The sequence below is a fragment of the Tachysurus vachellii genome, chromosome 25, assembly GCF_030014155.1.
Source record: "Tachysurus vachellii isolate PV-2020 chromosome 25, HZAU_Pvac_v1, whole genome shotgun sequence".
In the NCBI taxonomy this organism is placed as follows: domain Eukaryota; kingdom Metazoa; phylum Chordata; class Actinopteri; order Siluriformes; family Bagridae; genus Tachysurus; species Tachysurus vachellii.
In genome coordinates this window covers 2683255-2698399 of record NC_083484.1, presented here as the reverse complement: position 1 = coordinate 2698399, position 15145 = coordinate 2683255, and the positions used below count along the sequence as shown (strand labels likewise).

Sequence of the window (15145 nt, the reverse complement as noted above, 5' to 3'; positions counted from 1 at the left end):
GAACGGTTAATGTTTTTAGGTTTCTAAAAAAGGTTCCATTTGGGATGTTTTACGAAAGAGAAAATTGTTGTATCGGGTTGTTGTTGTGTCGGGTTTTACACACAGAGTTTAATTACCTCCCAAAAGGACAAGCTCGAGAACCTGTTATGGTTTTAAATGGACATTTTTGGATTAAAGAAAACTTTTGATTTTCATTAATAGCATCATGCTTATATCTTGTAAAAAAAAAAAACCCTAAAGAACGTATAAAAGAACTCTTAGCTTGTTCTCAGGAACAGAGAACCAACACCCACAGAACCTTACAATTTTTCTATAGTTATCTTTACATGCTTTGTCTGAACCCAAATCGATCACTCTTAAAGGTTCTCTTGAGGGAACCCTAAAACAAGTCCTACAGTTTAAAGGGAGCTGAACTCACTCTAAAAACGGTTCTCACTGACCGGGTTGTGTTTTAGAGGATCTTAACTATCCCTGGAACCTGGTCTTAAAACAGGTTTTAAGAGTGTAGAAAAAGCGTATGTACAGTATATTTTGCCCAATAGCTTCAGTGCAGTAAAAGCAGAATTTCTTGCCTAAACTGCTTGTTCGGATTTCATTTTTTCTTGTTAAAGTCACACTAATGTCATGCTTTGAAACTCCTGCTTTCAAATCCGTCCCAGCGCTGAGCTCAGACTCCATGAGCAAGCAATAACCGCATTCTGAGTGTTTCACCAAAACGATAGCAATATTCCAGCAGCAATAACAGCTTCATCCAGCAATTTGGAAAGATAACTGTACGATAATCTGACGCTCCAAATGTTCCTGAGTGAGTGCGAGTGTAGCTTTGTAAAAAAAAAACCCAATGCATGGTGAGTGAAGCTGTGTTTCCGAAACGTGTCCGAACCCTCGGCGCTACGACACCGGTCTAAATTCCTGTAACGAATTAGACTGAGTCGTTCCCTTTCGAATTAGACTGAGTCGCTCCCTTTCCCTCGGTGAGACACGTTCCTTGTATCTGCTGTTGTGAATCTCTGACCTGTAAATGTGTGTCATGTCTCTGTACGATTGCATTTGTTGCATGGCGGCGTGTATGTGCATGCATGTGTATGCTATGTCCTTGTGTGTGTGTGTGTGTGTGTGATGCTAAAAAGCCTGTCTCCCCTTAAGGCATGCAGAAAAGATGGCGGTGCGGTGGCAAACGTCATGTGCGAATCCCCACCCCTCAAAAAAAAAAAAAAAAAAGAAAAGCTCAGTCTTCCTGTCATTCATAGACGTCGCCTCTCGAGCCTCGGCCTACTCAACGTGACCTTTGACCCGAGTGACCTCTTTTTTTTTTTCTTTTGTTGAAGTGTAAATGAAGTGCTGCAGGTTTTATTTCATTGCATATGACGATGTTGACATTGACGATGACATTTCAGATGGTGACAGATGGGAGAGAAAAGAGAATGCGTTTTTGAAGAGTAGGTTTGTTTTATTATTAACGAGCAAGACTACTTTTTTGTTCCTCCTGCATTTCGAAGCGCTGTACAGCTTTTTCTGAATGTATCGATAAAGGAATAGTTCTTATGTTTACTCGGCAAGGGCGTCCTATTCATCGAGCCGATCCTGTAAATAAGGCATGAGACATCGGAGAGGCATTTTGACATTAGTCGTGGTGCTCGGATCCAACAATTAACCTTGGGCCTCGTCCAAATTCACCCGACGTCACCTCCTTACCTTGTCTCATCTTTTTTTCGACGTGCAGTGATCCGTACAAGCAAAAACAAACACGACAAGGAGACGACGAGGATCGCGCTTCAGAGCAGTGCTCTGGTCGAGTCTTTAGTTTCGATGTGATGTAATAATTATAATATTCTTTGCAATATTATAATCCATAACATGGAGTAATATTAGAGCATCACATGTTTTGATGGAGGAACACTTTTGATTTCTCCACAAATGTAACCAATCGTAGATGCGCTGTAATCGACCGCAATGCTTCTGTGGTGCCGTAAAGCGAGACGTCGTGCGTAGTGCCAGCGTAAAGGGCTTGCGAAGGGTTGAGTCCGTTTAGATAAAGGCTCAAATGGAACGTCTACTTTGATGACACATACCTCAAGCTTTCTTTGAGGGTTCAGAGCAAATCGTCCTCTTGGGACTGAAATCGCTGGTATCACTGCACGTGTCATGAAAGAGATGGTTAGGAAAAAAAAGAACACAGAGGTTGGGTGAAGTAGGAATAGCATCTTGTGTAGACGTATGCGTAGTCTTAACTGTGAAATGCACTTTATTTTTGAGAAATGGCACAACAACAACAACAACAACAAAAAAATACGTATCTGCAAAAATGATTAATAAAAAGAACGATAATCAACATGCACTATTTAACTGAGATGTTGTAAGACATTACGTGAATGTGGTGTATATTTTTCCAAGGTGTTAGTGCTCTCTTTTTATTGCTTTGATTAGTTAAAAAAAAAAATCGAGAGATTCTTGTTAATTTTTGTATTAAAAGAATGTGCTGTGCATTTAAAATAACCTGGTCTGAGCTTGTTTTATTTCATCCGCTCGCCACCTAGGCTCCACAGTTGCCATGGAGACCTGCATCCCAGCTGTACTGTTTCCATAGAGACGCCAGTCCCCTAAGAACCCATTTCCATGATGAGGGCTCAGCGGGTCCTGAAGCATAAGATTCATTTCAGTTCGTCGTCACTCCTTATTTTCTTCGGCTCTCTTCAGGGATGTCCAGGTCATGTGATCTCCAGGTCCGCATCGTGCAGAGCTTTAATCTCTCAGCTGCATGTTTTTCTATTTAACCGAACCATCTTGACTATTCGATTAGACAAGTTTGACAACTTTTGCCTGTTTGTTACAACCACAAAACAATCCTGAAATTCTTTTAGCATAAAAAAAAAATGATAAATTTAATATGTAAACAAACAGCTGGATAAGCATCATGTCGTACAGAAACAGTCAAAAGTTTGGACACACCAAATGTCAATAGGCGTAAAAGCACCAAAGTAGAACGTAATTCTTCCACGTTTCTTCTTTTATTATTCAGTAGCCTAAGATATTTTATGCTAATATATTTTATTTAAGCAGTGATGTTTTACACTATCACCATCATTACACTAAAACCATTCTAGATTATTCCACTATTTTAGACTACAGAGGGTGCCATTACTTTTAGACTACAGAGGGTAGCCGTATCCATAAAGAATCCACCAGATGATGAACATGTTCTCTCCTTTGGGAAAGGAGGGTTTGCACTTTTTTGTCCAGTATAAAGCACTTGAGGAGAGGTTGGTCTTTTCAGTCGTGTCCCTCAGAACCCGAACCGAGTCAGTTTAAAAACTCAGAAGAATAAAAATATAGACGACGTTTAACAGGACGTGTCTGGGACGTGTCTGAGGCAACGGGTTCAAACAATCGGTCTGGATTCAAAAGAGTATGTTTAGGTCTATGTATGGAGTTCTTAATGCCATGACTTAAGCCCTATTCGGACGGGATTAGTTTTACGTGGGGACGTGGAGTAATGCAATTTTACCTCGAGACGTCTGTAATATTAATTGGCCAATTCGCACGGGACAAGACATTTCAGTAAAACTAGCAGAAGTTGGAGGGGTAACTCACTTTACGCACCACAGTAACCTCCTTGTCGTCATGTCCGTATGACGTTGCTTCCTGTTATCACGTGCTCAAACAGACAACATGGCGCCTCCATGCTTGCAAAACGCGCCAAAAACTACTTTTAAACAGGAAATGACGGAATTTTACCGTACATATTTACAGCGGGTCTATTCGGACGGGATTAGTATTACCTGAGGTAATTTTTGCGGACCTTTTTACAGAAGGTAAAAGTCGCCGTAATCTTTACTGACATTGTCCGTAATGATTACCGAGATGGACGGTACTTAATTGTATATCATGAAGACAATCCCAGCTTTAATTTATACTGAAATCACGTGATCGCGATTTACCAGAAATGTCCTCTATCAATTTTACTACACAGACTTACATCACACAGTCCCGATATCGTCTCCCGGCAAAAAAGCACTTAGGAAACTTGATTTTATCTTTACACAAACCTTTGAATTGTTTCATTGTTTCTGATCACGCCTTCAGCACCTCCAGGGCACTGCATGGTGCTTGGACCCCTTAATCGCTGCTTCAGCTAATTTATCTTAACACTTTCCACAGTTTCTTACAATAATGAGAATTAACTACGCTGTACAGATTTTTGCGGTGACTAAAGACATGTTCAGTAAATCGAACCATGTCGTTGACTTTCTTTAAGCTGACATGATATCAACTTTGAACCAATTTGAACTCGTAAAAAAATGAATTAAAAAGAATGAGTGTGAAGTGATTTGATTTAGTTTTATTACATGTGAGTTTATTTTGAACGTTAACCCTAACTCAGTCTTATGAATTTAAACATCTAAGGAACATCTTTTGAGGTTAAGGCTTTTGATTAAAGTGACAATAATCACAGGTCTAAACTTTTGAGTGCTGCTGCACGTCCGTGTATTGTACAGTAGATACTGCAGTGTTAGGAAGAATAAAAAGGTGTGTGTGTGTGTGTGTGTGTGTGTTTTTAGTCAGACCAGTCATTATCCTCTAACTCTGAGTCATCCTCCGAGTCGCTGTACTCCACAGCTATGCGGCGTGACAGAATAGTGGCCACATCGTTGCCCACCGGCTCTCGCTTTGCCTGCTGCTCCTGCTGCTCCTGCACCTTCTTCAGCTGAATACCTGGAGAAGAAACACACACACACACACACACACATCATTCTCAACTGTAACGGTGTACATAAGGACCGGTGAAAAGCCGGTAATTTATTGAGAAGTTAAATATATTTGAGATATTTTTACTTTATAAATATTCTATTTTTACTTTAATGAATTGTTTCAGTTTATATTTTAAGGCAACCAAATGTTCTACATAATATGCTGAGGAAGTGTAACTTGTCCTTAAAGACCATGAATGAATTTTTTAATTTTTAAATGAATTTTTCCTTTTAAATCCTCATGAATTGTTAGTAAAAAAATATTTTTTGTGTGTCTGATATCCTCATTTTATATTCCACTAATTCTGATGGTGGCAGAAATAGAATAATGAGGTGAATACTTTTTTTTTTTTTTTAAACAATTTTGTAAACTATATAAAAACATTTTTTTTCACCAATTCATTTTTTTTCACCAATTCACGTTTATGGGCTCCGCCCCTAGATTCATAAGATACAATCCCAGTCAATTTAAATCCCAGTATTTAACACTGTAAACTGTGGAAAAGCTCAAGGGGCAAATACTTTTACAAACAAGCAGGTAATATTACTCGTAGGGTGATTTTTCTACTTCCTCGATTAATAAGCACTCCGATTAGGCTAACAGAGACTGAAAAAAGATCCCTTACCCATGCGTATGGCTGCTAGCAGGTCACTGCGGGCATCGTTCATGGGTGGGGCTTCAATGGGAACAGGTGGGCGTTTGGGTGTGATGGGTTGGGTGGTGTTAGGTGGAGGAGGTGGCGGCCCAGGAGGAGGAGGAGCAGCCAGTGGTCCAGAGGCAGGTGAACCAGGCAGGATGTAACCGGCGCCCATGGTGGGCGGGCCTGGGGGTGTGCCCATGGGAGGCAGAGCGAAGGCAGTTTGGGATGATGGAATGAGAGGAGCTGGGGGTGGAGGAGGTGTGGCTGAGTTCATGTAATCCATACTGCAGTGAAAAGAAAAACAGGAGGCAAAGTGAGAGCCGTCACATCATTTTGTAATCATCACCACAAGGTGGAGCCATTTATATGAAATATACAGTGTAGCATGTTTTCAGTGTGGATTTAGATGTTTGTGATTACAGCCAGAAAAGTGATATTTCTATTTAAATCCTGACATTATAGAGTTTAGAGTGCCAGGCACAAGAACAAACCTGTAGTCCATTGGTGGGAGGGGCATGGAGCCGTTCATGCACTCTGTGGGTGGAGGAGGGGGCGGAGCCTGGTGTGGACGGCCCAGCGTGCCCGAGCGGTACGCCATAGACCCCGTCCTGTAGTCCTGCTCCATGCTCATGTGGGCGTGAGCCGAAAGGGCAGCCATGCCGGGGGGAGGGCCGGAGTACGTGTGGGCATGGCCTGCGTGGTTGGACATGGTCAGATAGCCGTGGTCCAAGTGGTCTTGGCCATGAGACCTACAGAAAGAGAAAGAAACAGAAAGAGAGAGACAGAGAAAAGAATAACTTCCACAGAAACGTTCATTATACAACCTGCTTGACTTTTAGATGTAACTAGTGCTCTTACCACAATATACACAGTGAAGGAGAGAATAAACTGCATCTTTGTGCCATTATAGAGTCACATAATCACAGATTTTACTTACTTATGCCATCAAGGCACAAGTTCTGTCTTTCACCATAGGTCCATGTGGTGTACCTTCAATACTATGTTGCTCTCTAAGGTACCTAAAATTATTTTTAAACGTATAAATACTAAGGATTTAAGTAGCATCACTTAGTGGCATCACTGCATCAGTGAGAAAGTGCATTGAATGTCAGGACACAATCTTCTGATGTTGCGTCTCAAATATTGCGAAATCATGACGCTATATATAGACATCGTGATCCATAGCGAGCAGATGGAGTCTCTTGTGTCCCGGCAGAGTGAATTTTTAACCTCGATCGATATATAAATCCTCCTGGCTGATCATGAAGAAATGTTACATGCCGGTTTGCGTTCGCTTCGTTTTTGTTTTGACTCTCTGTGATTAAGTTTAAGCAAAAAAAAAAAAAGAATTTCTGGGGGGATTGTCTTATTGTTCATATCCTTTCACCTGTTTTCTGGTGACACGGAGCCCTCAGACGATCCTGCTCTGTGCACCGTGTGCCCGTGCCGAAGGTCGGGCCTCAGTTCCTTATCAAAGGCCATCATGTTCCACTCTTGACGGCGATTCCGAGCCTTTCGCACCTTCTTCACCTCTCTCTGCAGCGTTCCGTCCACACAGCGTTTCTGCTCCTGCAGCGTTCACAAGCATTCCGTCAAAACAGATCATCACCATGCACACGTTTGGAATTCTCAAACCTGATTGGTCAGAAGGATGTAGCTTAGGTTTATATAAAAGCAGCTCTGATGGTATCAAATCACAGGCTCATATGAATACATTACGGTCGCTATAGAAACGGCTCGTTCTCCAGAACATGGATGAGAGACGTGGGATAAAAGAATTGAACATTTACTACTAATAAACGTTTATTGAATGTTATTTTGCGTTTATGGAAATATTCTCATGTATCATTCGATAAAGTTTTCACAACTGGACAGATAAGCTTCTCAGCCACAGGTTAACACAGCCACTGTGTTATCTTTTTAGTCTCATTAACGTCAAGTGATAAAAGAGATGTTGGTGAGAGGAACGACTTTTTATAGTAATTATAGCTACTATATTGTAAGTGATAACTGGAAATAGCTTGTGCAGTGGATGAGCTACAAGATTAAGTGTAACTACAAATAAAGTATTATGAAGGAAATCATAATTCGGTTAAAAGAAATAAATATATATATGTGTGTGTGTATGTGTGTGTGCGTGCGCCGGTTACTTTCTGCCGTCTTTTCTCTTTCCTCTTGTCCTCCGTGTCCTGCAGCATTTTCTCCTTCCACAGGTCAAAGAAGTACGAGGGGTCCGTATAAAATTTCAGCCCTTCCTTATTATCGTCCCTGAAACATGAGCAGTGTTTGTGTCACGTAAGTTATGAGAGGCGCAATAGAGAAGCATGAGACTAAGATTACTAACGATTAGCAGTGAGCACACACACACACACACACACACACAGATACACACCTGTACCGTGAGAGGATGTTGAGGGGTGGAGGGGGGTCACTCAGCTCATACATATCTTTCACAGGGATCGGGACGCTGCTCTTGGACACCACCTGCTGGTCCTGTACTGTGGAGCTCTTAAAAGCCTTCCTCATATTAATGTCCTGCAAAGAGACTGCACACACACACACACACACACACACACACACACACGGCAAGAAATCATATATATTAAGTATCTTATAATCTTATAGGGATTAAAAGTGTTGCCGTATTTCGGGTTTGTTCTCACACTGCATTTTTTATTCTTTGGGTTTTTTTTTGTATAAATGTTGCCCTATGTTATGTGCGATGTTGTTGATCTCAGTAGACAACACCAACATGCTCTGGCTCTGAAACATTACTGATGATGACCATTTTAAGTGCTACAAGCTTTAATAGTTTGCAATGTGAAACAAAACGATAGAACTTGCGTTCTTCACTGCGAAAAATACAAAATACAAAACGAATCTAAGGTAAAAGTTACTATTTATGCTTTCTTTTGTCTCTGAGTTGCAGTCTCTTATCAAGCGCCGGCTCTATGTAACTCAATCTGAACAAATCCAACACAGAAATGTATCATATGCTGACCCGGAGTCTGGTTTCCCACAATCCCTTACCCTCCTCCACGGTGGAGTCCAGCTGAGTGACCTTGACGGCGAGCCGATCGATGCGATCCTGCAGGGAGTTCGCTCGCAGATAAAATGCGTTGGCTTCATAAAACAACTCGCTGAATATGTCCTCCGCATGCTTACCTACAGACCAGAGCAGACGCATGAGAAGAGAAACAAACACTGTGACATGCGGTGCAGTTTATTTCAGTTAAAAATCATTTCGGATCAATTTGACATCCTAATAGTTCACGATACAGGATCAGCATCACTGCATACAGCTCAATAGATGCACAGGAAAGAAAAACCCTTTTTTACTAAGACAACAAATGACAGTAACGGTCAGTTTGATTCAGAAACGTTTCCTGTTTCCTGTCATTTCTTCTCAGATGTTCAAAAGTCATAATTTAAAGGAATTCTCTCATTATTTCGAGATACTGAGACTCGAATATTGACCTTTTTCCCCATCATATTGACATTAAAACAGTTACCCTTTTAATTCATTTAAAATGAGGGGTCACGGTGGCTTAGTGGTTACACCTCCAGGGTTGGGGGTTCGATTCCCGCCTCCACCTTGTGTGTGTGGAGTTTGCATGTTCTCCCCGTGCCTCGGGGGTTTCCTCCGGGTACTCCGGTTTCCTCCCCCGGTCCAAAGACATGCATGGTAGGTTGATTGGCATCTCTGGAAAATTGTCCGTAGTGTGTGATTGCATGAGTGAATGAGAGTGTGTGTGTGTGTGTGTGTGTGTGCCCTGCGATGGGTTGGCACTCCGTCCAGGGTGTATCCTGCCTTCATGCCCAATGACGCCTGAGATAGGCACAGGCTCCCCGTGACCCGAGGTAGTTCGGATAAGCGGTAGAAGATGAATGAATGAATGAATTTAAAATTAATCTAAATAATTTTGCTGTCAATTCATTTGTAAATTAAAAAAAATATCATTTAATAAACAAAAGGTCATTTAATAAACAATTTCATTTCATAATAATCCTTTTCCTAATCTGAAATGATTTAAGAGAGAAAATTATTCCTCTCTTCTCATTTCGTAAAGCTGAAAAATAAATAAATGTATAAATAATTTAGAAGAATCATTAGTGTTGATGTAAAAGGAGTTTTTTTATGAAGCCTGGAGTCTGTGGGGGGAAAAGGATCTCAGACACACACATACACACACACACAAACACACAAACACACACACACACACACACACACTGCCTTTTTATACAAAGATTCCACAACCATAGAGAAAATGAACACTGATTTATTGAAAAAACAAAACATAGCTTCCTGTTCTGTGCAGTGCCTTTTTTCGTCTTTTTTTATCTCCCACCCTCGATTTGAACTCGGCAGACTTTTGTGGCCTCGGGCATTACACTGTGGTGCGGGTGGAATCGATGTGCTGCGTTAGAGACGGCTATCCTGACAGAGTGCCGTAATCCTGCCGCTGAAGTAATGCCTGCATTCAGTAATACATGGCGGTGAATGACAGCACAAACAATGAGGTCTATTTATAACGGCAAAGTCAAACAAAAACCTGCAGGATGCTTTCAGGAAAATATTTACAGGAAGGAACAGTGACCTGGCTCTTTCGATAGCCCTGACCTCTGACACGGCACACACAAACACGCTATATACATACTTATCTGCATGCATTCCCACACCTACACACACACACACGCCATGTATCTGATACACGCTAATACAGACAGGTTGTGTGGCCTTGTCTCAGTGTGTGTGTTAGAGTAGGAACACACACACACACACACTCACAGAGGCCATGTCTCTGTTTGCCTCCCCACCCCACCGGCTTTTGTGCTTATCCATTTATATTTAACTCACACAGCTGTTGCTGAAGGCTCTACTCCACTCCCTCTACAGGCATCTACAATACAACACACACACACACAAACACACACACAGAGGGGAGGGGTGGTGAAGTGAGAAGAAAAACAGATTTTAGGGTGCAGTTTTGGGATGGACGGATGTAGAAGGATATATTAAAGCAGGGCTGGAACACTGTGGGTGAAGTGGGCAAAATACTTACTTATGCCCACTGACACAAAGCAAGAAACTGAAAGATGTTAATGTCAGGTGCGTCAACGTGACCCTGTCTCAAATATAATGGCTTTAATTAGCGTTTATGCAAAAGGTGTCATGTTGATCCTATACTCGTTTGGAGCAAATTAAAGAATTCATGTGAAGCGTCCATGTTGCTGTAGTTTATGTGTGTGTGCGTGTGTGTACTCACTGAGGCTGCTAAGCTGGCGGATGATGGCGGAGAGCGTGTTGTTCATTACACACTCCAGCTCACTACCGACGCCCTCGGGCAGAGCACCACGGCACAGGTGCCGGGGCTCGATGTTCCTCTTCAACAGGGGCATGGCTCTATCTCGCCTCACTCAGCCTGGTGGAAAACACACACAACACACACGAGTCAAGACTCATCCACACTTCATCCAGGATTTACACACCTCCATCTGCTCCCAGTTTTTTTACTAAAATTAAACCAGTTCTCAATCACATGGCAATTAATGAGATTTGACCCCTACAGTTCGCTCACACAGTTTAAAACACAAACACACACACACACATTTGATTCCGGATGTGTCTTCGGATTTATCATTTCCTCTTTTCAGGATTAGGAGAAAGACACACAAAAAAAGTTTAATTTAATGTCTACATTTTAAAATATTAAACGGTTTCAAATTTTTAACAATTTACAGCTTTTCCATTTTTGCAACAGTTGTAAAAAATCCTGGGGGCGGAGTTTCAGGAACATGGGCGGGACGTATCATTCAGTCCTACTCCATGTTACCAAAAGCTCTCCAGCTGTCCTCTAACATGTCATTTCCTTCTAGTGCTACTGGATCGTCCCGAACCCCTGTGGAGATCTGGCCAGCTGAGAGACCATCTGCCACATGATTGGCTAAAAGAGGTGGGGTTGAAAGTCAAAAGATGAAGGAGAAGACCAGAGCTTCTTCTTGGGTTTTGGCCATATTATCTGTTCACCTTCCTGCTTCCTGTTTGGCATCTCCCCACCCGGCCTGCAGCTTCCTGTTCCTCAGTGTGTCCCATCTCTGACTTCCTGTCCTTCAGAACAATGCAGTGAGGTCTCACGGCAAGCACACATACGCAGGCTCATACTCATGCCCGTCTTACATACAGTAAACACATACATTCAAAAACACACGCATACATAGAGATACATACAAATGCACACACAAATACACACGGAATCACACGGTGATACACACATACACAGCCTGAGGAAGAATCAAGCTGCATTGTGTTTGAATAAAAGACGCTGACACACAAAACACTGCGGTTCAGCCTTCAATGTGTGTGTGTGTGTGTGTGTGCATCTGTCAGCGTAATACAGTAAGGTGATTCCAGGCTGAGCATGGTGGGTTTCACCCAAGCCACACCCCACGCATCAGGCCAAATCCACCTTGTCATTTATACCACAGCGTTCTTAAATTCTCCAATCTGATTGGTCTGAAGGTGTTGCTGCAAAAGCAGCTCTGACAACATTTCCAGCTATCGTTCAAATCACAGGTTACTCTAAATGCACTCGTTGTAAATCATTAGCATTTCTATAATAACTCCTCGCTCACAGGGACTCGTTTATCTGATGCTCAAACAAAGAAAAATGTCTTATTGTTGTTGGTTGCAGTTATATCTTTTCTGGATGTTCCACATTATTAAAAGTAGCTGTAAATAGACAAAAAATGATGTGCTGTTCTTTCGTTTATTAAAAATATTATTATTATTATTATTATTATAAAAATTATTAAAATATTATATTTCTATAGTACAAGAGAAATGAGCAACAGTTCAAGACATGCTGTTACTGGAAAATAATCAACATATAACTCACTGACAGAGAGAGAGGGAGAGAGAGAGAGAGAGAGGGAGGGAGAGAGAGAGAGAGAGAGAGAGAGAGAGAGAGAGAGGGAGAGAGAGAGAGATAGAGAGAGAGGGAGGGAGAGAGAGAGAGAGAAAGAGAGAGAGAGAGAGAGAGAGAGAGAGAGAGGGAGAGAGAGCGAGAGGGAGAGATAGAGAGAGAGAGAGAGAGAGAGAGAGAGAGAGAGAGAGAGAGAGAGAGAGAGAGAGAGAGAGAGAGAGAGAGAGAGAGAGAAAGCACTTCAGTAATATTTAATTTTAATTTTGGTCAAATCACAAATTCTTACTTCATGTGACATGATGTAAAGGGCCGTGGCGTCAGTCAACAGGAAGCTACCTCCAAAAGTTTTGAGGTAACAAAAATTAAATGTGCTTCGGCTGGATTGTAGGGTTTAAGGTTATAAAATGGTCACGACTAATATATTACACACGACTAATATATTACACATTACAATATATGTGTAATATATTACACATGACTAATATATTACACATGACTAATATATGTGTAATATATTACACATGACTATATTTGACTATACTTTAATTTGCACATTTATATTTCAATTTGCACATTCAACTGTCTATTATATACTGTATGTGTTCATTTCTTATCATTGCCATTCTGTTTACACTGTGGAGCTCCTGCACTAGAAAAAATTCCTCGTATGTGAAAACATACTTGGCAATAAAGACATTTCTGAAACTGATTCTGCTTCTGATGACTAATGTGAGCTTCTAGAAAAAAGTATATAAAGTTCATTCAAGTCGATTACAAATATTTAGAATTGAATTATTTAGAATTGAATCATTAATTTAAAATGATTCAAAAGTGTGTGCATGTGTGAAAGACACAGAGATGGGGGAGGGTTTTGAGGAGAAGCTCGGACCTCAGGGAAGCCACTCTGAAAGGTTGCTGGGACAATAAGCGCTCCGTTCACACGGCAACACACAGGCTCTCCCATGCATGTGACTCGTCTCCCTCCCCCAACCTCCTTTAACACCCCGCTCTGCTCCAAAATAAAAGCAAAACACTCCTGCTTTCACCCCCTGCTGAGACCCCCTTCCTCTTTCTCCTGAGCACAAATTCTCCTCCAAACATCCTCAGACACAAAATCCTGTGGAAAAGCGCACTTGAGTGTCACATGACATGGAACATATATCAGCTTTATGTCATCAGCGATGCAGATACGATGACTAAACCTAATCAACCGTGGTCACAAGCTGAGATTCATCCCAACACAACAGCCCCCATCTGCCACCCTGAAATGGGCCAATCCCAAACAGCTCACTGCTGTAGGCTACACTTAATGCACTACATAGCTATTACTTCATTTATATTCTATGTAGTGACGATGTTTGTGTAAGGAGCTGGGATGTGTGATGTGCATTACAATGTTAAGAAAGATTTGAAAGGTGCAAGGTATATATTTTAAACAAACAAACAAATATAAATAAAGGCTGCATCAAGATTACATGCCAAACAAGCTTGAATATAAAATACACATTAGTTTGTACTCCTGTTTTAGCAGATGAAAAATGAGTGAAAGTTTCAGGCTGGCTCTTTAATTTGCAAATTACATCCAAAATACACACAGACAAGTATATTTTATATATATATATATATATTTTATATATATTTTATAAATACAGTATGTGTGTGTTTGTGTGTTTGTTTGTGTGTATGTATGTATTTACTTGTATTTATATGCATTATTGACTACTGTAGCGTGCTTGGATTTGCTGTAGCCATGACAACATGACCTTTGCTGATGTGCAAAAGTTTACATCCCTCACGGTATCTGGGTGGAAAAAAGTAAAATATAGTTTTGCATACAGATTTGAATCTAATAATGTGTTTTGTGTCGTGGTTGTGTGTGTAAAAACTACAACTTCCCTATTAAAACAGTTTGTATATAAATGTAGATGACTTTTTACTGTATGGGTAAATATTTTTGTTGAAAATATAATAATAATAATAATAATAATAATAATAATAATAATAATAATAATAATAATAATAAAAAGAGATGTTACATGTAATAATCCTGGTTAATAAATGTAAATAAATAAATAATTAAACACATAGATAACGAGATAAATAAACAAACAAACAAATAAATAAAGATAAATAGGTAAATAAATAGATAGATAGATAGATAGATAGATAGATAGATAGATAGATAGATAGATAGATAGAGCAGAAGCACAATGTCCCTGACTAATTAATTGACCCTTTCTCTATGAACCAATGGAACATTTACTGCTACAGAAAGCATTTCTCTTTTTCTTTTGATGAAGAAATTTCCAGTCCCTCATCGTTTCTTTTTGACAGATGAATAAAAAGCACATCAGTAAAATATTTACATATATAAACATCACACCAGACAAACGCACGCAAATTCAACTGAAACACTCAGAAAAGTGGGAGAATTTTCCTAAACGAAAGTCTCAAACCTTATTAACACATAATATGTTTGTTTACTGATGATATAATGTAACGTGTCGCTCACCTAAATTGTATTTCCGAACACTTCAGATCTCACACATGACCCTCAGTCCGGCTGCCATCCTGCTCTGTCCACCATCAGCCCCTGTGACCGCTCCAAACAATCTGCTCAGGGGGCGGGGCTTCGCACAGCGCACAGCCAATCACACAGCGAGAGCAGGTATCGTTTGTTGTGCCGCACCAATCATATGATAGAAAAAGTGCTGACTGACGGTTAAACAGAGGCCGGATGAAGGCGGGGTTTAGGTGCTCTACTGAGAGGGTGTAGAGTTTAATAGAGTTGAAGGGAACTTAATGGAATTGAATGTGATTCCCAGACACATTA

At 40.7% G+C, this 15145-nt stretch overlaps 1 protein-coding gene across 1 annotated transcript; it reads right to left on the bottom strand.

The window, feature by feature from the left end:
- Positions 1 to 2227: 2227 nt before the first annotated feature.
- wasf3b (WASP family member 3b) lies at positions 2228 to 14925 on the bottom strand. The gene is made up of 9 exons (XM_060861739.1): positions 14825 to 14925; positions 10657 to 10812; positions 8420 to 8554; positions 7782 to 7935; positions 7540 to 7657; positions 6777 to 6958; positions 5881 to 6138; positions 5375 to 5673; positions 2228 to 4713 (listed from the first exon to the last, which is right to left on the bottom strand). The coding sequence occupies exons 2-9, from the start codon at positions 10787 to 10789 to the stop codon at positions 4556 to 4558; spliced, it is 1437 nt and encodes a 478-aa protein (XP_060717722.1). The 5' UTR covers positions 10790 to 10812; positions 14825 to 14925; the 3' UTR covers positions 2228 to 4555.
- Positions 14926 to 15145: the final 220 nt, after the last annotated feature.